Source organism: Callorhinus ursinus, unplaced genomic scaffold (assembly GCF_003265705.2).
Source record: "Callorhinus ursinus isolate GAN/ISIS: 27379988/994484 unplaced genomic scaffold, GSC_fseal_2.0 scaffold10, whole genome shotgun sequence".
NCBI lineage: Eukaryota > Metazoa > Chordata > Mammalia > Carnivora > Otariidae > Callorhinus > Callorhinus ursinus.
Genome location: NW_027397072.1, coordinates 36,668,171 through 36,692,705, shown reverse-complemented (window position 1 = coordinate 36,692,705; position 24,535 = coordinate 36,668,171). Strand labels below are relative to the sequence as shown.

The window sequence follows — 24,535 nt, the reverse complement described above, 5'->3', positions numbered from 1 at the left end:
GGGGTAAATTTATAACATCAATTTGGCTTCCCCGCCCCCACCTAGTTACAGCAGGTTCTCTCTCTCTTTTTTTCCCTCTTTATCATCCCAGCATTATCCTTATTTCAGTGGGGAGACTAGGATGGTCTAGAATGGGCATTATCTAAGCTTTACAGCCTTCTAAACAAAACCTGCTTTTCCTTGTGTTGGTGTTAAGTATTCAATAGATGCCACAGGTGTGAGGTGTCCAGTGAACTTGCAGCCACACCCCAGTATTCCTAAGACCCTGTGCAGAAGGTTTTCCTGACTCTTCCCATGTTCCCCACCTCTGTTCCCAGCACCAGGGGACCTCCTGCTGTTCTCTGGGTCAAATCCCTTACCCCAACTTGACATGTCTCTCAATTAGCCCCTTTCTTGCTTGGGCATTGCGATGAGTCTTTTTCTCCATCCCTTGAATCTGGGCTGCCTTGTGACTTGTCTTGACCAATACAATGTGGAGAAGGTGACACTGTGTAAATTCCAGAGCTTAGGTCTCAAGAAGCCTTGCCATGCCGGTTCTTGCTTCCTGGAACCTTGGGACCACTTGCTGTGTGGGTCTGGCCTGCTGGAGGATGCCCAAGGCCACGTAGAGAAGGACCACATGGTCAGCAGCCAGGCTCACTCTCAGATATGTGAGTAAGGCCATGTAGGACCCCCGAGTCCTTTTGAATTCGAATGGCTGCAACCACAGGAGTGATCCTACCAAGGACTAGCCAGCGAATGGCCCAGATTGTCTACCCACAGAATTGCAAGATACACACTATTGCTTTTTTATGCCACTAAGATTTAGGGTGATATGTTACATGGCAATAGGTAACTAAAACAGTTTAATTTAAAATTGAATTTAAAATTCAAATTGCCATTCACAAGGTCATCTTCAGCTATACTTCTACCCTCTTAATTATCTGAGGACAATTCTACAATTACACAATTAAAGCGGTTAACAGGTGTGGCTCACTGATAGGCTTTACTGAAAGAATTTCAGTTGTAGAAGAGTAGTTTATTATAAAGCCAATGACTGTCCAGTTGGTGGGGTATCTGGGAGAGAATTTGAATGGCAGGCTGGAAGTCTCACTGCAATCCACCACCCACCGCACTTTCCTAATCTGGTTTAGAAGGCAAATCACCAGGACTTGCCTTATAACTACCTGCCCTGCCTTCATCATCTCTACAGGGGGCTTTAGCTTCCAATAAAAATACTCAGTAACATCAAAGTGTCAAGGATGGGGGGGAAAGGCAGAAAATATTTGCAACTGGGGATTCCAAGTCTTGTAAATGTTTAGGTTCTCCTGCACCATCAGAAGAGAGAAACAGGGGCGCCTGGGTGGCTCAGATGGTTACATGCCTGCCTTCGGCTCAGGTCATGATCCCAGGGTCCTGGGATCAAGTCCCGCATCGGGCTCCTTGCTCAGCAGGGAGTCTGCTTCTCCCTCTCCCTCTGCCTCTCCCCCTGCTTGTGCTCTCTCTGTCTCTCTCGCAAATGAATAAATAAAATCTTTAAAAAAAAAAAAAGAGAGAGAAACAGATGGGTCCTGGTCAGACCTAACCAGAGTCAGCTGGTGTGATGGAATGGACTGGCACATATCTATCACTTTACTTCGTGGGACTGTAGTGTTTCCCTGCTCCCAGAGATTTCTCAAATAAGGAAGTCCGACAGGGGTTCATCTCCAAGGCATGGAGTCTGTCTACTATAAAGTGTGGGTTAGAGGTCTGACCTCAAAATAGTTGGGAGGATGCAGTGAGGTAATTATGTGAAGGCCACACCGTAAACTGCAAAAGGCAGCAAAATAGAGTTGTTGGCTCTTGATCCCCCAAATACCATCATTAGGGCCTTTAAAGGCTTCCAAGAAATTCATATCCAGTAAGTTTCAACGTAAATCTGTCCCTTTACACAGAAACTTGGAGACTGAGTGTAATGGTATATGGAATCCAGCCATGTACACAGACACATGACTTACCACATCTATCCAAATGGATTTCTCTCTCTCTCTTTTTTAAAAGATTTTATTTATTTATTTGACAGAGAGAGACACAGTGAGAGAAGGAACACAAGCAGGGAGAGTGGGAGAGGGAGAAGCAGGCTTCCCGCTGAGCAGGGAGCCCAATGCTGTGGGGCTTGATCCCAGGACCCAGGGACCATGACCTGAGCCTAAGGCAGACGCCCAATGACTGAGCCACCCAGGCGCCCCATGGATTTCTCTTTTTATTCTAGGATGCCTACAGTGTTTCTTCTTTAAAACATATGTAAAGAGTTTCCTTCTTAAGGAAGGTATACATCAACACATATGCCTTTCCTCAGTTAGTGGGTGGGCTCCACTTGTGATGGCAGCCTAGAAATGACAAGCTAGGGAATAGGTACAAAGATGTTTCTTATTGTATGATTTGGCCCCTTTTATAGATCTGAAACCTTTTATAATGATTGTATATGTGTGTGCGCATGTGCATGTGAATGAAATCATATCACAACATGTTGCTGCATTTCAGCTGAATACCACCTTCTCTAGAAGGTTATTGAAAGTGTGAAATAAAATAAGTATCGGCGTCCATCCCTCAGGCATATGCTATCATTTCTCATCAAGGGGAAGGCTGATTTATCTTTGTTGTCTGTCTTTATCCTCCATGGAAAACTCATGCACAATTCTCTACTCTGTTTTTATACTAAAAATCTGGTGTGAGAACCCTTTTCAGTCTTGTTCTGTAGCCCCCAGATTCAGACCCTCACCAGGTTCTTTAGATTTTTGCCTCACATGATTACCTTCCTCGAGTATTGTTTTGATCTGATTATTTTTCTTCTGAAAGGCCCAGAATCACTTCCACTTGCTTCTCAGGTTAAAGTAAAATTATTGATTATGAACTTGAGTCTTTTAACAGTTTTTGATTTACTGTGTTCCCCCAACTAGTTTCATCACCTACAACCCAAGCAATCTGCCCCTTCTACTTGGGCCAACCAAATTTATCTTGCTTTCCACTTGACACTCTTCATGACCTTTAACTGAATCACCACATTTGCCATTCTCCGTTACTTGACACACGATAACTTAATTAGGCCTCTTTCAAGCTTTCTGTTCTTGGATACAGATTGACTGCCTGAGTACAGCCATCATGAAATAGTTGCTGTGTTAGCTGAAGGAACATGAACATGCCATTTAACTTTGCCCCAAGTCACATATCTCATAACTGATACAACCAGGGTTTTAATCCAGAGCTTTCTGCTTCCACAGCCCCATCTACCCATTTTGCCTCCATCTCCTCCCCTCCCCCCGCCACATTTCCCCACAGTTTCCATCCCTGGAGGGTACAGGGTGTTGCAATGAGGAAATGCCTCTGCTCCGGTCCAAACGTGTGACCCCTGATGTTCTTCCTAAGTCAGAATTGATATTCCATATGTGCCGAGTGTGGGGAACATGGGTCTGGCCAGCCACACTAGCTCACATTCCCCAAGAGGACTAGGGCTGCCATGGGCAGCCCAGGGGGCCTCTAAGATCTTGCCACTAGAGGGAGTTCCTGAGGACGTTGGCTTTGGAGCCAGCTGCCATCATGCAAAAGGGCCAGTCTGATGATCTGGATGCTCTTCCTGACAAGGATAAGCCTCCAAGTCTCCAGAAACTATGCCTGGGCCAGTGAGGCTCAGATATAGGGGTATTCGAGAAACAACAGATTCTCTTCCTGTGGAGGGAGGGTCACTTGCTCTACAGATTCTTCTTCAGGAAGTTGGATGAACTCTGCTGAGCTAGGTCTTCAGGCCCTCCCTGCTCCCCTGGTCCATACCTCAAGTCACCAAACACAATTCAAATCCCTTCAGAAGAGCAACATGTTGACTGTCAAATAATGGTCAATGAAAACCACCACAATCAAGAAATTTAATCTTCAGCTACTACAGACTTCCAACCTCACCAGATTCACAGAGGCCATAGTTTTACTTCTCTCCTATCCATTCACCTTTCCTAAAGAATCGCCAACCTCTGTAGACAAAGGGTCAGAGTGGTAGGTCTGTATCAGCTAATCTGCCACCTTAGCCCCAAATGCCTGGCTCGGGGTAAATGTAAAGAAAAACATACCTGAAACACTCACATGGGGGCATAATTGTACACTATGTGCTATGATTCGAGCTGTCTCGATTTACACAACTACCACTGGAAAGGGAAGCTCTGCCCTTGTACTGACCACTCACATCTCAAGGCAGTCAGACCTTAGTTTATTGGGCCTCCTGGTTTAAAATGGTTTTCTCATGGTTTTCTCCACAGCCAAGTTCCATTAGCAAGAAATGAAATTCTGTGGGTCTATTAAATAATCAGGACTCCAGCTTCCTCTTTTCTCTGAATAAATATAAATCATATTTTATTTGATTAGTTCTTCATTTTATGCTAAAATATTTAGCATAATCTGAAATGTTAGAATAGAGAAATTGCCATCCTTACCAAACAAAAACAAAACACTTCATTTTGCCTAACCAAAGAGTTCATTTTGAGGAGAGACAAATTAACCTCCAAAATGTTCTTCCTATTGCAATGTTTTTCAACCAAAGAGTGCACAATCCTGTTATTTCCTAAATATTACTGACAATGCCCATTTCGGTAAAGGAGTAGGACTTTGAACCCTGATGTCATGACTTCCAAACCATGATACCTTTCTTATTTTTAAAATGTAAGGGTTAAGTGAGTTTGGCACAAAGCGAGTATTTACAAATATTATTATCATTAACAAAGAAATCTGTTCTTTAGTTAGTAAGAAAAACAATTTCTTTACAACTCTGGCCTTTTCCATTATGAAGTCTGCTTAATCATCATTACCTAAGAGAAGAATGCTGAGACAGAGACATCAACTTTAACCACTTAATAAGAACTTCTGACATTTATTCATAGTGGTACTGATTCATAAGAGGAAAAGTTTTAAAAGAAGAAAAGTGCATATAGCTTTCCCTTTAGAATACAGGAAACCATATAAAAGTATTGGCAATGGAATTAAAGTAACCACAGTGCCGCTCTTGGTAGCATTTTCTACAAAGACATTTACATGAAACTAGAAAGAATATTAAATTAGGTGGTTATAATAAACCTTCACTATTAGCTTCACACCTTTTCATACAAAAGAATACAGTATTTTAATCAACTGATAGTTCAACCTTGTAAATACAGATCGAAAGAAATGTGAGCATACCCAAGAAGGAATCATTTTCAGTCCAAAATTTTTTTCAAGAAGCAGAAGCCCGACAAACTGCCACAACTAAATGTACAGTAAGAATCTAAGTTATTATGGAGAAATTCTGTGGCAGTCAGTTCTGGAATAATTTTGAATTTGATGGACCCAAACAATTTCAAAATACTTTGGAAGGACTTCTAGTTAGGATGGAGAAAGATTTAAGAGAACTTTGCTCCCACAGTAACAATCAGAAGTTGAACCCAATGGAGAATCAAAGACATCTGTAGTCTAACATCCTCCCAGCTCAACTGCTGACAGGACAAAGAAGGCACTATGGGGGTGGGGGGTTGGGCTAGGCACAATGACCTTGGTCTAATTAAAGCAGCCCCTGTTCAACTTGACTCTTTGTGGAATCTTAATAAAAGATATAGGTTGAAAAGAAAGAAGTAAAGCTTTTTATTCTTAGATGTCATGATTGACTACTTAGAAAATCTCAGGGAAACTACAAATAAAATACTTGAACTATTAGGTGAGTTAGTGAGCTTACATACACAAGACAGTGTACAAAAATTGTGTCTGTACTAAACATGGAACATACATATAGAAATTAAATTTAAAATGTTTCCTTTGCAATAGCTTTAAAAAATTAAAAAACACTTTGTGATAAATTTAATGAAATCTGTTCAAGAACTCTATTACTGAAAATTACAAAACACTGCTGGAAGGAATTAAATAAATGAAGAGATATACCATGTTCATGGATTATTAAAATGTCAATTCTCCCCAAACTGATATATAGATTTAATGCAATAACAATTAAAATCCTAGCTGCCCCTTTTTTAATCCCATGAAATTCACAAGCAAATTCTAAAATATGTATGGAAATACACAGCTTTCAGAATAATAAAAACAGTTTCGCAAAGGGATAAAAAATCTGGAGGCCTTACATTTTCTGGTATAAAATTTACTATAATAATCATGACAGAATTAGCAAAATAGGAGACAGGTACATTAGTGTAATAGAACAGAGAGTCCAGAAACAGACCCACACTTATATGGTCAATTTTTTCTTAATAAAGAAGCCAAAATATTTCCATGGATAAAGGATGATCTTTTTAACAAATGTTGCTTGAACACCTGGATAACTATATAAAAAGAAATGAACCTCAACCCCTACCTCTTACTATACTCAGAAATTTATTTGAGATAGGACAGACTGAAATGTAAAGGTAAAAATCATATATCTTCTAGAAGAAAGCATGAGAGAATATCTTTGCAACCTTGGGTTAGGCAAAGTTTCTTAGACAAGGCCCAAGGACACTAACAAAAAATTTTAAGTTGATAATTTTTTTTCATCAAACTTAAAACCTTCAGCTTCTTAAAAGATACTATTAAGAAAATGAAGGGGCGGCTGGGTGGCTCGGTTGATTAAGCATCTGCCTTTGGCTCAGGTCATGATCCTGGGGTCCTGGGATTGCCTGCATCAGTCTCCCTGCTCAGTGGGGAGTCTGCTACTCCCTCCCCCTCTGCCCCCCAACTCATGCTCTCTCGCTCTCTTTCAAATAAATAAAATCTTTTTTAAAAAAGAAAATGAATAGGCACAGACTGGGGAAAATCCAAGCACCTATATGCAGAATGTGCAAGTCTTATAACTCAATATTTAAAGCAACAATAATAGCACACAGTTGAAAAGTGGGCAAAAGACTAAGACATAGGAATAACCAATAAGCAACTTAAAAGGGTGCCCAACACCATTAAGTACCAGGGAAATGAAAATTAATACACAATGAGATACTACTATGCATCCACTAGAATAGATAAAATTTAAAAGGCCGACAACACCAAATGTTGGTGAGGATATGGAACAATGCGATCCTTTTATGTTGCTGGCAGGGATATAAAATGCTACAACTGGGGCACCTGGGTGGCTCAGTCAGTTAAACCTCTGACTCTTGATTTCAGCTCAGGTCTTGATCTCAGGGTTGTGAGATGAGCCCCACATCGGGGGCTCCATGCTCAGCAGGGAGTCTGCTTGAGATTTTCTCTCTCTCTCCCTCACCCCTCACCCCGACATGCATGCACTCTCTCTGAAATGAATAAATAAATCTTTACAAAAATGATATGACCACTTTTAGGGGCGCCTGAGTGGCTCGGTCGTTAAGCATTTGCCCTTGGCTCAGGTCATGATCTCAGGGTCTTGGGATTAAGCCCCACATCGGGCTCCCTGCTCCGTGGGAAGCCTGCTTCTCCCTCTCCCATTACCCCCCTGCTTGTGTTCCTTCTCTCGCTGTGTCTCTCTCTGTCAAATAAATAAATGAAATCTGAAAAAAGAAAAGTTTAAAAAAATGATATGACCACTTATAGAGAAGTTTATGGTAGTTTCTTAGTTAAATAAATGTCTTCCATACCACTCATTAATTGTACTTCTAAGTATTTACCAAAAGAAATGAAAAATATGTCAAAAAAAACTTGTACAAAAATGATCCTGACAGTTTTATTTATAATAACACTGATCCATGATATTATAAATGTCTATAAACAGGAGAATAAACAATTTTTTAGCACAAGTTTTTCTAATGAAAGAAAAAAAACTAAAAGTAAGTCTTAAAGTCTTCAGTTATTTTTTTCTTCCCACAGTACATATAAATAAGACATCACACCTTAATACCCATGGAATGATGCAGCTGAGGTCAACTGGAAGTAACAAGGTCAATTCCTTGAGACTGACATAGCAGAGGCCTAGAGAGATCAATATTTGGGAAGGAGAAGGGGTTGGGAGAGTTGTCTACAGTGAAATACCACTCAGAAAAAAAAAAGGAAAGAATGAACTACTGAACATCTCACAAACATCATACTGAGCAAAAGGAGAGTCTATCTGTTTCCATTCCTATGAAGCTCTAAAGCAGGCAAACTGAGCTGTAGTGACAAAGTCAGAACCCTGGGGGGCAAAGGAGAGAGATCGATGGAAACAGGGCTGAGGGAAGTTTCTTGGGTGATGGGGTATACATTGTGCGATCTACCATTTGATTTGTCAAAACTCACTGAACTAAGTGAACTAAGTACCACTAAGATTTGTGTACTTCAGTATATGTAAAGTAGACCTCAATTTTTTTAAATTAAGAGAAAAGGAAAGGGAAAAAAGCAATATGGGGAGAACCAACATATAATTGCTCACATTTTTGTGTGTGTGTCAAGTAAGTAGTAGTGTGTATCACACTATTTTATTTAAATGGTAATATTCAGCACCTAAAGAGTAGGATGAAGATAACATTTTTAATGAAAAATTATTTTTCATTAGAAAAACTCAATATATTTTATTTTCCTCATTTTGCCATAAATAGGTTAACTCTTTTCCTGGGAAAATTCCTTGCTTGGGCTTATAGGAATCAGGATTGTATTGTTCTTATAGGAATCAGGATTGTATTGTTCTCAGTCCAGCAAAGACTGGAAAGGATCCTTCAGATAAGTCAAGTATTGTCACTGGATGAAACAGTTGCGGGCAGACTCTTCAGCATGAGAACAGAGGGACTGGGGATGGTTCAAGTGAAAAAAGACTCAACAAATTGAAGATCCAGGGAGGCCACCAATCTGAGTTCAAATGAACTTGGGAAGCTCTCCAGAAAGCATTCTATCAGATACCATTTTTTCCTTCTCAAAAATCAGTCAAAGCTCACTTCCAGGAGGATGGATACACCTTTCCCTATTCTCTCACTAAACACAACTGAAAACCCTGGACATTATATATATAACAAGCCTAAGAAGACTGTGAAAGGTGAGGAGAAGACAGACTGTTTAGGGACACTGGGAGTTGAGGAATGACAGTGGTGAATTCTCTGTGTTTCCTTTTTACCTCATGTATCCCACACTCAGAGCTAAAGAAGCTAGCAACCCAAGAACATCAACAGATGCAGACAAGAATCCCAACAAAAGCATGCTCTCTCCAGGCAAAAAAGGGGCAGCCAAGCAAGACAGAAAATTTTGAGACAATGACCACCCTTCTCTAGCCAAACACCACAGAAAACCTGTAGCTCCATCACCCATGTCTCTCAAGGCTGACTGTCTGAGTTTAGTCCTCCAGTCTTCTTGCCAGGCTAATGAGGTGTCTGCCATCATGTCAGTGGACACCACATGGGGAACCTGGACCTGGCAGTAGAGATGCACTCCTTCCTCTTCCAGATGGAGCACTGTAGAGGAGGTCTAGTGAGAGGAAGGACTTAACCACCACATGGTGATAGCAAAGACACTACCAGTGTTAATGGAGGCCATGTGGGGAGCAGCAATGAGGCTCTCCCACTCCTCACCACCAGCAAGGAGTCAGTGGAGGCCTAGTTGGCAACTGAAACTTCTGTCCTCACCCAGCAGGAACAAGGAGCTCCCCTTGGATCAGCAGAGGTTGAATGGAGAATTGACTTCTGACCCTGCAGAGCAGTATTGAGGTGGTGTACTCCTTTTCTCCCACTGGGGCACTGGATTGAAAACAGAAGGCTTAAATAAAATCCAAAGTTTCATAATTTAATACCTCAAATATTTAGGTTTTAATAAGAAATCAACTGAAGAAAAAGACCATCAATAGCTGCCAGCACTGAGATAAGAGAAATGCCAGAATTATCCAACAAAGATTTTAAAGCAAACATCATAAAAATGCTTCAACAAGCAGTTATGACCATACTTGAAACAAATGAAAAAAAAATAGAAAATGTCAGCAAAGAAATAGGAAATATAAAAAACCAAATAGAAATGTGAGGACTGAAAAATACAATGACCAACATAAAAACTCAGTGGATAGTCTCAACAACAGAACGTAAGAAACAGAGGAAAGAATTGGTAAGTTGGAAAACAGAACAATAGAAATTACTGACTCTGAACAATGGAGAGAAAATAGACTGAAGGGAAAAAAACAACAAAAAACAGAGGCTCAGGGACCTGTGTATTTAGAACAAAAGATCGAACTTAAGTGTCATTAGAGTTCTAGAAGGAGAAGAGAAAGAGGGCAGAACTAAAAAGCACTTGATGAAATGACCAAAAAACCCTATTTTGGCCAAAGGACACAAACCAACCAATTCAAAAAGCTGAGCAAACCTCACCCAGGATAAACTCAAAGGAATCCACACATGGCACATCATAGATGAACTTTTGAAAACTAAAGACGCACCCCTCCAAAAAATCTTGAAAGCAGAGAGAAATAACGCACTTTACTTATAAGGGAAAAAAACAACTTGAATAACAATGGATTTTCATTATAAACCATGGAAGCCAAAAATGCTTTTGGGTGCTGAAAGAAAATAACCCTCGGGGTGCCTGGGTGGCTCAGTTGGTTAAGCGACTGCCTTCGGCTCAGGTCATGATCCAGGAGTCCCTGGATCGAGTCCCGCATCGGGCTCCCTGCTCAGCGGAGAGTCTGCTTCTCCCTCTGACCCTCCCCCCTCTCATGTGCTCTCTCTCTCTCTCTCATTCTCTGTCTCAAATAAATAAATAAATAAAATCTTTAAAAAAAAAAAAAAAGAAAATAACCCTCATCCCAGAATCCTATATCCAGTGAAATACTGTCCCTATTTTCGGATAACATGTTTGTCTATGTAGAAAATTCCAAGGGGGAGCACCTTTCGGTTAAGTGTCCAACGACTCTTTGTTTCAGCTCAGGTCATGAGATCGAACCCCATGTCAGGCTCTGTGCTCTGCACAGAGTCTGCTTGAGATTCTCTCTCCCTCTCCTGTCCCTCCCATTCGCGCGCTCTCTCTCTAAAATAAATAAATAAATCTTTTAAAAAAAGAGAAATTTCCAGGGAATTTGCAAGAACTCCTAGAATTAATAAGTAAGTTCAGCAGGATTGTAGGATATAAGATCAATGGATAAAAATCAATCATTTTTCCACATACTAGTGATGGACATGTAGATACTTAAAATCAAATATGCAGTACCATTTACAAATATGCCCAACTGATTCTAGTTAAAGGTTTTAAAGCAAGTCAGTGGAGGAAATATAACCTTTCAACAAACTGTTCCTGGAGCAATTGGACATTTTGGCCAAAAAAGTGAATCTCAACCTAAAAGTCTTCTACCTTATACATAAATTAACTCAAAATGGATCATGGACTGATATGCAAAATTTAGAAGTAAAAAACATTTAGAAAAAACCTATAGTATAAGGTCTTCAGGACCTAGGGATAGGTGAAAAGTTCTGAGACGTGGCATCAAAAGTACAAAAGGAAAACTGATAAACTGGATTTCATCAAAATTAAGAACTTTTACTCTGGAAAAAGGCCATGTTAAGAAGATGGAAGGACAAGCCAGGCGGAAATATTTACAAGCTATGTATCTGACAAAGGACTAGTATCTAGAATATATAAAGAACTTTAAAAACTCAACAGTTAAAAAAAACCCAAACAATCCAATTAGAACATGGGCAAAAGATGCCACAGCAGACATTTCAACAAGGAGGATATACAAATGGCACATATGTACATGAAACAGTGTTCAACATCATTATCCATTAGGGAAATGTAATTTAAAACCACAGTTAAATGTTACTGCATACCTATCAGAGCAGCTAAAATAGAAAATAGTGACACCACCAAATGCCGGTGAGGACATGAAGAAACTCCTACATTGCTGGTGGGAATGTTAAATGTTACAGCCTCTTTGAAAAAAACAGTTTTGGCAATTTCTTTAAAAAAAAAAATCAAGATGTACCCACCATTTGACCCAGCAAACGCATTCTTGGGTATTTACTCTAGAGAAATTAAAATCTATATTCATACCAAAACCTATACACGAATGTTTATAACAGCTTTATTCCTAATAGTCAAAACTGGAAGAAGACCAGATATCTTTCAATGAGTGAATGCTTTAACAACCTGTGCTACATTCACTCCATGGAGTACTACTTTGCAATAAAAAGAAACAGACCACTGACACATGCAACAACTTGGACGGATTTCTAGGAAATGATGCTGGGTGGAAAAAGCCAGTCCCGAAACGTTGCGTATTATGTGATCCCACTTACACAACATCTTGGATGACAAAATTATAGAAATGGAGAACAGATTCATGTTTGCTAAGGATTATAAGGGAGGCAAGGGAAGGAAGAGGGCGTGGCTATAAAATAGCCACCGGAGGAACTTCTGTGGTGATGAAAAAGCTTGGTATATTTACTTTATCTATGTCAAAATCCTGGTGTGATATTGTAATATGGTTCTGCGGCTGATACCATTGGAGGAAACTAGGTAAAAGGATAGGAAATCTCTCTGTATTATTTCCTACAAGTGCATGTGGATCTATGCTTCTCTCAAAATAAAAAGCTTAGTTACCCTCCCCGACCATAGCATAAATTTCAGATTAAGTTTTTTTTTTTTTAGATTTTATTTTTTTATTTGACAGAGAGAGACAAAGGAACACAAGCAGGGGGAGTGGGAGACGGAGAAGCAGGCTTCCCGCGGAGCAGGGACCCTGATGGGGGCTGGATCCCAGGACCCTGGGATCACGACCTGAGCAGAAGGCAGACGCTTTAACAACTGAGCCACCCAGGTGCCCTCAGATTAGGTTTTAACAAAAGGTTTTATATAAGCACAACAGAAGATTCTTTTTATTCTTTTTGGTTGGAGCATAATGTACACACTGAGATACAAATAATAAGTGTGTTCTAGCTTGCTAAATTATCACAAAATGAACATACTCATGTAACCATCATCCAGATCAAGAAATAGATCACCTGTATCCCAAAAGACCCTGCAAAAAGTCACACACTTGAGCTGGATATTTTTCTTACATTGTCTCAGCAATAGCCAATTTGGTTATAGAATTAATGCCTGGTAGTTCTGTGATGTAAATGCCCAGCTATCCAGGGAAGGAGCGTACAGAAGAATATTGGTTTTTATAGACCCACAGGTTCTCACAAGTGAGTCCTATCCATTGTCTGTGCTTTAAAATGGGGGCCACCCCATTACTGTCTTTGTATAGTTACTAAGTACCAAGTGCTCTGAGTCCCCCAGAAGACAGAATAAGTAGAGAAGGCCACAGGAGTATCTAGCCTCTAAAATCAAAGGAAAAAGTAACTTAGCATCAGAAAAAAGAAAAGCAACTAAAAACACATTTTATTTTGTAAAAAATATTCATTTATAGCTGGAATATTAATTTCTACCAAAATGGATATAGTAGGGATCATTCCTGTTTTAAGTTCAGTAATTCATTTAAATTTTATTATTATGGAATCATAATAAAACCCACCTTGTGCTTAGCTGCGACGGGGTCTACTCGAATCTGTTTAGACACAGCTGAATTCCATCTCCTGAAAGGTCTTTTTGGTGTAACACAGGTACTCTTAGGAACAAATTTCACCAGCGGGAAATTCTTGCTGTGCATCCTGGGGTTAGGGGATGAACCCAGAGACTTTCATGGAGGATGCCCCAGTTACCCAGCATTTCAAGAATCACCCCAAGGAGCCCAGGATAATGCAGCTGCCAGAAGAACTCAGAGGCTGGAGCTCAGGAAAACAAGTTGCTCTCTCCTGTGGTTCTAACAAGTTATCCTTGAATGAAGGAAATGGAATTATCCCGGTGCATTCTCCAGGTACACAAAGCTGTACTGGGGCAAAGCATGGGGGTTGACCAGGTGGTTGCCATGCGGAAACCAGGATGGCAGGAGTGGTGACCTCAGGGTCCCTGGCCAAACAGAAGAAATCAAATCCCTCTTATATTTTCTTAATCTCAGTTGAGTGGCCTACATTTATAGGTTCAACAACATATTTTATGCTGCTGAAGAACAGGTTTGGCCGGGGTTAAAGGGGAGGGGGAAGGGAAAAGAGGTTTCCCACTTTCTTAGTGGCACTCTGTTGGTATTGCTATTTTTCTTCTCTCTCTCTCTGAGTCTCTCCTTCTTGGGTTTGGAAAGAGAAGGTGGACCAGGATGCATTCATATTCTAGTTGGTCCCTGCTGTCTTCTGGAGGTGAACCAGGGGGTCCTACAGAAGTGAAAGGAAGTTAAAAACAGTTCTGGGGATACTTTCAAATCTACGAAGACTTTAAAATTGGACTCAGTTGCATTCCTTGAATGACAACTCCATTGTGCTATCATTTCATAATACCCCAGCTTCTTGACCGAAGCCACCAAACAGAAGATGTCTCTCCCCACCCTGATGGAATGGGCGCTTAGGGTTACACTCCACACTAGCTTCTCCACTCAGCCTAAAGGACACAACCAAGTGTCATAACTTCGTCATTTGCTTGTAGCCAAGTCAGATGGGCCTTGCTGGGTGGGTGGGATAGGGATGAGGGAAACAGATTCCTTCTCAAATTCCTTAAAAAGAAAAGCAAGAGTCTGTGGGTAGTAAATGAGGCCAAGGAACTGAGAAACCCAACCTCTCTTTCCTGGTCCAAGTGTGTTTTTAACATCCTGGGCCTAAAACCCCAGTTCACATGGCATTTGACTCTGGTATCCGAGCATCTCTCTTTTTTTTTTTTTTTAAGATTTTATTTATTTATTAGAGAGAGAGAATGATAGATAGAGAGCACAAGAGGGAAGAGGGTCAGAGGGAGAAGCAGACTCCCTGCCGAGCAGGGAGCCCGATGTGGGACTCGATCCCGGGACTCCAGGATCATGACCTGAGCCGAAGGCAGTCGCTCAACCAACTGAGCCACCCAGGCGCCCCCGAGCATCTCTTAAGTTGCCTTGATGCAGGTGGTTTGGCAAAAGGGAAACAGAAGAATGGGGTATCTGAGTGTCCGTTAAAAAGAAACCTTTACCAGAAGCAGCATGGAAAGCAGCCCTGCTGCATCTGTAGGAGGTGAAGGGCAAGGGGACTCTTTCTAAGCCTCACAGGTACAGGTATGATGTACGTGTCCTTGAAGTTGAGATCTGAGGAGGAAGGCTAACATCCCAACACCAACTTTCCATCTTGGAACTCCTCCCTAAATTTTCTTCCTGTTTTGTTTCTTCTACCCCAAGCCTTTTGGCCATAAGGCAATGACTGAATTTATATTCTACAGTTAGTTCAAAATGGCAAATAAGCATGATCCATCTTCTAAATTCAAAGGAGCCAAGTAGTGTCTTGGCTTTTGGGGTCCGGTGTCTGCCACACTTCTGCACAATCTTACTCCAAGCCACATTTCCTAAGAATAAGTTAATGTGTATGTGTATGTGGTACATCTGCAGTACTTGAATGACCCATCGATCCATGGACTTGAACGTTCTTCCCCCTTGATGATTCAACCACTTGATTGGCTAAACTGAAACTAAAACCCAAACCCTAGTGGTCGTTATAGACTTGAGCAGATACAGCCTAAGAGGTCACTTGCCATCAACAGTCTCTCCATGGCTTCCTTGCTGCCACTGGGTCCCTGAGCAGCTCTCCCTCAGGGAGAGAAAGGAGAGTTCCTTTCAGTGGAGCACACAAAGGCTCCTAGGGGCTGGGATCTTAGTCCTTCCCCTCTGTTCCTGTGTCCGCTTGCTGGCAAGGCTACAGGAGAGGACTGAGACTTGTCCTGGTGAGCCTGGCCTTCACCCTAGCACATCAGTGGGCACATCGCAATGAAAACAGTCTGAAAGGCATGGGGCAATTACTCAGAGGGAACAAGGTGCCAGGCATCTGTTGCTCCAGCAGAAACTGTGCACTTAGGAAGAAACTGACAGCTCATGACTCAAATAGGACATTAAGGCAACGTTTGGGTGTAATATGATCAAATCCTGGCGGGGGGGGGGGTGTCAAGATTGCTTTGACATGGTCATGATTAGTATTTATTTTCTCTCTTCCCGGAATGAATTTTTGGTTTTTAACACTGTTACTCTTATAGGCAACCTCCCACAGCCTCTGGAAGGTGCAAAGTGTGGCCCTCCTTACCTCTTGAGTTGGGTTATGCAGTCCTCCCTGACCTCCCTGCAGATCCTTTATAATATGCTTTCTCACGTGGTTCCATTATTTGGGTTTGGGGCAGGAAATAGAACCTGATTCAACATTTTGCTAAGTATTATTTTCACCACACTGAATAGGGTCTTTTTTGATCTGCAACCCACAGCTGGGCTGTGGTTCTCTCAACACACATAAAGTTCAAAGCTTCCCCCATGTTCATTTCTTGGCATGAGCTGACCACGTCTACATGTAGTTGCTTCTCCTTTGTATGTTGCCGAGAGTCACTGTTCCAGTGCTGGTGGGCACTAACAGAGCAGTTCAGCTGTGCCCAGGAGTTCAGGGAGCAAACACTTCAATGAAAAAAATGAGGCTACTCTATCTAAAACTGAAATTTACTTTAAGGGCTGACATAAGAAGTAGAAGACTCAAAGCCATTTGCAAAAGAATGTATTATTTTAAGAAGTTGAAATTTTTGTTTTGTCTTGTCTTCTTTTTTAAGCAAAATATGGTTGGTTTTAAGGAAGATATACAATTATTGACTTAGATTATTTTGAAAGGCTTGCCTTCTTAAAATGAGCCTTGGCTGATTGTTACTCCTTAATGCTGATAATTATTTGAAGCAAAATAAACACAAACATCTAGGTTAATGAAGAATGAAACAAGATAATGCCTGGACACTAAATTTTCCAAGAACAAAGCACACAATTATGCAATTGTTCTATACATACCCCCGGCAAAAGTACCTAATGAAAAGGGAACAGAAATCTTTTACTCAGGGGCCTTGTTACAATGGAGCCCTGGGGGCACTGCCATGGGACTGCCTTTGAGCCAAGGCCCTACCTACTTTGAGGGCCTAAAGGTGGAGCCGACTCATCTGACAGTTCAGGCCTGGGAACCTGAGAACAGCAGTGTCCTAGAATCCAAAAGTCTCACCTTTACCACTCCTTAAACCAGCAGCAAATCGGCCTTAGACTCCCAATCCATAAAGTGGATTAACAGCTATTCACACTAAGGGGTGCTTGTGGGGATTACACAGGATAATGAATGTGGATGAGCTCTGTCAACAATCAAGTTCCAGACAAAAGAGAGGAGCTGGTTATCATAGCTAGGAAGGGCTGTAGGGGAGAGATTTGAGTTTAAAAAGAAAACAAACCCCAACCCAACCCCCTCTCCTGTGGGCTTCAGTTGGACAATGGGGCAATTGTGCTGCCTTTACAATATGTGGATGGATTTTACTCCGTCTGGGACACCAGGCAGGCCTCTGTGAAGCTTTTGAACTCAGGTCTTGTACTGTTCCATGCAGACAAGCAGGATGATGCTTCATCCACCTCCATTTGGAGTTGGGAGTTCCGGTTTCTACGCTCAGCTAGAATCTTGGGCAGTCGTTTAGCTTTTCGGTTTCTTAGTTTTACTCATTTGTTGAGTGGGGACTGTACCAGCCTTACTTACCTGGAAGATCTTTATGAGAATGAAATTAAATTTTGTTCTCTTTTAGCATAAATATATGCATTGCTAATTATAATTAGCCTAGAGTTTTAGCGTAACTCCTGGGTGTTCTGAAGTTTTATTATTTACAATCAAGCCCAGGCTGATTGCTACTCCCTGATGTGTTTTTTTCTTAATAAACTTTTTATTTTGGAATACTTCTAGATTTAAGGAAAAGTTCCAAAGATGACACACAGAGTTCCCATACGTCCTTCACCCAGTTTCTTCTAATTCTTCTCTTAACACCTAATATAACTATGGTCCATTGTAAAAACTAAGAAGTCAATATTGGTACATTAATATTAACATACTATAGATTTATTCGGATTTCACCAGTTTTTCTAGCAATGTCCTTTTTCTCTTCCAGGACTCAATCCGGGACACCACACTGCTTTTAGTCATCATGTCTCCTTAATCTCCTCTGGTCTGTGTTGGTTTCTTAGTTTTTCCCTGTCTTTCATGTACTGGCAGTTTGAGGAGGACATCGCAGGTCTTATAGAGACCGTCCCTCCATCTGGTTCAGTCTGACTTTTTTTTCCCCTGATGATTGGATTGGGGTTATGGATTTGGGGAAGAGTGAACTGCTCTTCTCACCATACAATATTACAAGTGCATGTCGTCAGCACAACTTATTACTGGTGATATTCTCCCTATGCGCTTGGTTAAGGTGGGATCTGCCAGACTGTTCCACTGTAAAGTGACTGTTTTCCCTTTCAATGCTCTGTTCTTTAAAATAAAAGAAAATCACCGAGTCCAACCCACACGGGAAGGGAAGGGGGAAGGGGCAAGAATCTACATACATTAGTAAGAAAGATTGGTCTCTTTTGCCCCATTTATGGATCTGTTTAATCATTTATTTATATCATTATGGACCTCTGTTTAATTATTTTACACTTGAGGTTATAATCCAATGCCATGTTATTTATTTTGTTGCTCAAATTGTTCCAGCTTTGGCCATTAGGAGCTCTTTCAGTTAGCTCCTTCCAGTGTCCCTTTGGCATAACCCCACAATCGTGGGGTATTTCGTTTTTGTTTTTGTTTGGAGCACTTTCTCACTTCCTAGCACTGAAAGATGCTCCAGGCTCGTCTTATATATTCATTGCCCCGGTCCTAGAATCAACCATTTCTCCAAGGACTCTGCTTCCTTTTAATGGAAAATGGTATTAGAAACCAAGAACTGGACACTGGGTGTACTTGTTGTTACTAGCTAATGCTGATTTTTATCCAAATAAAATAAATGAAAATGTTTAGAGTCAGAGAAATATGGGTTTTCACTAGCTGTGTTACTTTGGGCAAGTTAGTTTGCCATGTTGGGTTTCCATTTCCTCATCTATGTGTAAGGATAATGAAAATGACATACAAGGCTATTGTGGAGTCAAGTGGTATAACACTGAAGGAACTTCCTGTTTCTGATACTCAAGAGCTAGATTTTGCCCCCTAACCGTTCTGCTGAAAACAACCAAAATTCTTAGAGAAAATATAGGAATCCTCTTCAAAGTATAAATGATCTGGCAAAATAATAATGGCAAAAATTATGGGAAAGTGGGAACCAAAGAAACTAAACAAGTAAGAAAGTTGCATTTACCCTGAAGGCATTTGCTATTTCCAGCAATTTTGAATTTTCACTTGATAGCCTCATGGTGGCTTGGGGGGCATTAGGGGTGATGATAGTCAAAACCAGGGCCAGCACTAGGCAAGAAACTTAATAGAGACCCTTGCTATAATAAGCTGGGTACCAAACAGTTATAACCTTGGGGGAGGGTGAAGGAATTACTGCTCTTATTTGAACTCTCTGAGTCTTACAGGAAACCTCAAGTCTTGAGTTTGGTTTAAGTTGGGTCTTAAACTGAGAGCACCTTCAGATGCTTTATAAGGGGAAGAAGGTGCCTTCAATTTGGCCTTCATGTAAATCTCACAAAACATTTTTTTTCAAAAACAATGACCAGCACATATTAAAAGATAACTATACACAAAGCAGAAATAATAGACAAAAGGAAATAGAATGCTAAAGTCTTAAGATACTGGGATTATTAGCTATAGACTATAAAATAACTATGCTTCAATGCATAAAGAAATCAAAGACAAAATTGAATATATCTTTAGGGGATAAGAAACTAAAAAGTTATACAGATGATATAAAACAGAAACCAAAAAATATTTTTTAAGATAAAAATCCTAACAAACAGGATCAAAAATTTAGGGGATGAGTTAACCAGCCCATTAGATGCACCTAAAGAAAGAAAGAATCAGTAAACTTGAAGTTATCATGTGAAAGCATCTAGATCAGTTTCAGTAATATCAATCATTCCCTGTCCCCTTTTCACCCTTTCACAAGCCCATTCCTGTTAAGCACCTCTAAATGGCCAAGGGTCCCAGACATTTTAGTGAAAAGAAGCTGCTAATAACATTTCTGAAACCTTGAAATCCCTGCAAGGGGTGCGGCAGAAGCATTTGTACCAGCTGCACCACACTCTTCCCTCTGGGAATACTGGGAAAGCCCAGAGAAGGCGTGAGTGCTCACGGTCGGCAGCACTGAGATCTGCACAAGAAGGCCTTGAGATGTCCTATAGGTCCCAGCAACCCACCTCTAGCCCCACAGATAGTTTGTTCCAAAATGTCTGGCTGCTCCCTGCTTTTCTCCCAGGCTGCTACGAGTATCTAGGAAATGAAAAGTGCAAAGTGTGTTGCACTAATAGAATACAAAAGCACTTCAATGTTATATGTGAAAGTTGGTGTCTTTTACTCAACATTCTTTTGATGGATTTTTTATCTCATCTACGTCACTGAAATACTTAATCACGTGGATTTAAAATCTTCCTTCATGTAACTCTTTTTTTTTAATTAAAGTATTCCTTTTTCCTCTCCCCAAAGTGGGCATTTTCTTTGTGGAACGTAGACAGTGTCCAAAGATAGCTGCCATCAATTTTTCCTTCCCTATATGTGCATGTTGCTTCTCATAAGGAGAGGTGAAGTCTCTTCTCTTGCCCAAATCTATCCTGGCTTTGGGGCTCCCTTGGGCCAACAGAATGCAGCTGAAGTAACACTGTGTTAACAGTGGGCTGAGCCTTGAGATGACTGGCATCTTCCACTTCCCCTCTGGAAGCCGGTCATGATATAAAACAGTCAGCCCTCCTGACACTACTGTGTTTTGAGGAAGCCCACATCCGGCCAATCCAAAGGAGACAATTGCCCAGCAGCCCCCAGATGATCCTGCCACCCCAGCTGAGGTTACCACCATGAGAGTGAAGAACCCAGCAGACACCTCAGGCAGCAGGAAAACCATCCAGCTGAGCCCCATTCAGATTCAGAATTGTGAGAAATAATAACTAGATGTTCTAAGCCACTAAGTTTTGGGGTCACTTGTTACATAGCAACAGATGACTGAAACATCTTTGCATATGCTTTTCTTCATAATAATTGTTCTCCTGAAAAGGAAAAAGACTCTTCAAGGTTCTTCAGTGTTCACCTCAGTCTGGCTCCTGCAGATTTCTCCAGGCTTTCACTTGAGATGTCAGCCAAACTGGTCTTCTTGCTGTTTCTTAACATGTCTGTCCCAAGTACTCCCATTTGTATGATTTTACTCACTTCACCAACCCTGTCTGAAGCCTCACCTGCATTACCCCCTCTTCAGTCATACCACCACTTGGTTGGAATTTTCCACTCCTGAAGGTCTAGTACAAGAATGACATTTGCTCCTAAGTGATTTCTGTCCTCTGAACTCTGGAATTATTCCTTGGAAAGTCTCTGTTCCCTTGTGTTTTTATTTGCATTTTAAAGTCAGTTTTGTGTCCTCATGTATAATAAGCTCCTTTGAATGCAGAGACTGAGCATATACCTGTTTATGTTTTAGCATCTAATGGAGGCCCTAGAAGACAGGCCCCTCAGAAAACACTCAGAAAGCGTGTTTTATAGATGATTATGCTGTTTTATACATTTTTTTTTCTTTCGAGCAGCATTTTGGTGGCGATTCATTGGCTCTATCTCCATTTTCAGGTGTTCTGCCGCTTTCACATTGAATTTCCATCACTACTTCTGACATAAAAATACCACAGGTCTTTCTTTCTGAATATGAAGAATGAGTTAATAGATTTTGGTAAGAAGTAGAAAAATGAAAATCACTTAATACATTTCTTTTTTGCCAAGACAAAGAAAATGCTTTTGATTCCCTCTGCTTTTCATGTCAGAAAGTTCATACACAGTGAATCACTTCCTTGTCACTTAAACTCAAGTGTAATATGATCATGGTAGGCAATGAAAACATGTATATGAAGTCCCAAAGGCATAAAAATCCATGAGTGGAAACCGATAAAAGACTGACAGCTGTTTTCTAAGAAAGCAAAGAGCTGACAGCTGATGTACAAAGGGTTTCTTCTGCACACCAGGGACCCTTACCTGACTCCTAATCCTCGTGCTGGCCATGGGAGTCAAAAATTTATGTTCTAGATACCAGGCTCGCTCCTGGAACACCAGCTTGGTTCCATATAACAGACAAAACTAAGGCATGGGGGAAGAGGAGAGAAATGAACAAACAGTAATATATTAGAAAAGGCAAAGTCTAAGGAGGAGGAAGAGAAATAGCGTAATATTACATTTCATTAAATCATAAAAGTTAATACTGTCTCAATGTAAATGGTCACATTTTGGATGTGCAGTATGTTTTATTTTTAAAAACTATTCTATTGAACATGTAAAGCATATATAAAAGTAGAAAGAATAGCATCGCGAACTGCTATGTGACCATTCCCCCAATTAAACAAATATTAACTCATGGTCAATCTTGCTTCATCTGCAACCTCACCCAGTTCCCCCTCATCCCAGGTTATTTAGAAGCAAAGTCCATATAAAGTATATTTTAAAACATGAATGTAGTATTTTTGTTTGCTTTCCTTCTCAATTCATGAAAGAATATTCTAAATGTACATTCTGAACATCATCTTGGTATTTTCCATTGAGCCCGATTTCATTAAACTTTCATAAAGATAGCACTCCTCATTTACATTTATTTCAACATGTTTTTCCTGTTATACCCCTGAAACCTACCCACAGAACTTCTTCATGACATCAGTGGCATCAAGCAATAATAAATGAGTTTTCCTGTATCAAGCAGCAACTTTTTAATTAACTATTTATTTACTTTTTAATATCCAATCATTTTTAAATCATACAAAAGCAGAGAGAAGAGTAGAATGTACTTCCACGTCTCCATCACCCAGCTGGTGCAGCTATCACTTCATGGCCGATCTTGCTTTATCTCTCCCCCCACCTCTTTCTGGATTATTGTGAAGCAGAGTTCAGTTATACCATCTCATAAGGTTTCACTGTTTATTTCTAAAAGATAATGACTCTTCGGAAGTAAGATTACATAAAGCCCACCCAAGTGACAACAACAAAACCCTCAATTCAGAGTCAGATGGAAATGGTCTACATTGTCAGAAGACAATATGTTTTCTATGGCTCATGAGACTCAGAAATCACACAGTTTGAAGTCATGTAGACTATATAGGCTCTTCCTTCTTTTCCTGAGGTTCTGGGACATCCTTGAATTAGCATCATTATGGAGAGCCTCAACTAATCAGTCTTCCCAAAAAGGGTCACATGCTTTGTAGCTTGTCTATGAGAGATATTGAAGATTAATTATGGCTCTTTTATGACCTCGCCAATGTTCTGCTGGCTAGTGAAAGCTTCCTTTGGCCCTTTTATATAACGGCAGTAAAGATGTTAGCTGACCCTGCAGACATAGTGAGAGCAACTGAAAAATACTGTCAGACATCCTGATAACATGAATTCTTACAAAAATAATAAATTGTATTGCTTACATGGCTAAACCGCCTCACAAGTCTCTAGGTGAACTTCCTATCAACTATAAAAGTACCTATTGTGGATTCCTAGGTATAGGAAGTTAGTTTGCATCACTTCTGGGTCTACAAACCTCTAAGGTCAGTGATAAGAAATCCAGAACCACAGAATGTAAGTATTTTTTGAAATAATTTAACTCATCTTCTCACTCAATCCAGAATCCTGTGTCAGCCAAGGTACAACCAAGAAAGAGATGACATATTCACATTAGGATGATTCAACAAGAGTTTAATAAATTATTTTCATAAAGGGGTGGGCAAGTTGTAGGAGAGCCACAAGGGATAGTGCAGTATCCTAGAGCTAGTATATCTGGAACTGCTACCAGCTCTAGGTTTCAAGGGAGGAGGGAAGGGAGTGGCTACCAGATCCTAGAAGAGAGAGCTGTATACATAGAGACATCTTAAGAGGAGCTGCAACCTTCAGCCTAGGAACACAGAAATCCCAAGGTGACCCCACAGGGAGGCAGGCAGGGGGCACCTTATCCACACCTTATTCTCCTCGCCTCTCCAATCTCTAACTGAGGCTTCCAGTTTTCAGAAGCTAACCAGATTCAGAGGTCAAGGATCCCACTGATGCAAGTTATGCAAGTCCACTTCCTGGACCTAGAGCAGGTTGGAGAAGGGTGGAGTGAAGAGCGGGAGAGGCAAGTAGAGGATATCTGGCACAAATCCCTTCTCTAACACCCCTGACAGATGGTGGTCCAGCCTCTAGACTACTCCTGTCTGACTCAGGCCCAAGCCCACTTGGTCCCACAGAGATCCTAACCAGCCCCTGACTGCTGACACCATTGCCAAGCTCTGTTCCAGACTGCTGGCTTTAACCAGTCTCACACCATGTTTCCTGATTATGTCTGCTCCTCCCTTTTGTTGACTCCTGAGTTGTCCTCCTGTTGTCAGTTTGTGGCTCTTGTGTATCTGATGCTCAGGGACACTTTCCTGACTTTGAACTTCTGCTTTTCTCCTTCAACACAGTTCAGACTCTCCTTAAACAACCCTCTTTACCTGTCCTGGTAAACATGGGTCTTGGTTCTCAGTGGCTACCGGAACACCACATCTAGGTCCAGATAGCATTAGCCCAGCCTCAGACCCTCAAACAGAACCTGAATGTCTTTCCTTTGTCTTTGTGTTCCAGAGACAGGAGCTCAAGGCATTAAGGGGCATCTGGCTCTCAAAGGAGTCTCATTGTTGGAAGAGCCA

At 40.9% G+C, this 24,535-nt stretch overlaps 1 protein-coding gene across 8 annotated transcripts in view; it reads right to left on the bottom strand.

The window, feature by feature from the left end:
• The window catches only part of ACOXL (acyl-CoA oxidase like), a 356,238-nt gene that overhangs the window by 4,028 nt on the left and 327,675 nt on the right, over nt 1-24,535 (bottom strand). For 7 of the 8 annotated variants that reach the window (XM_025868175.2, XM_025868174.2, XM_025868176.2 and 4 more), the window contains one exon: nt 21,876-21,977. In XM_025868175.2, the coding sequence (XP_025723960.1) occupies nt 21,876-21,977 (102 nt within the window). Of the gene's footprint in view, nt 1-12,611; nt 14,115-21,875; nt 21,978-24,535 lie in introns of those variants that run through there. The other variant, XM_073897387.1, reaches the window with a different exon arrangement.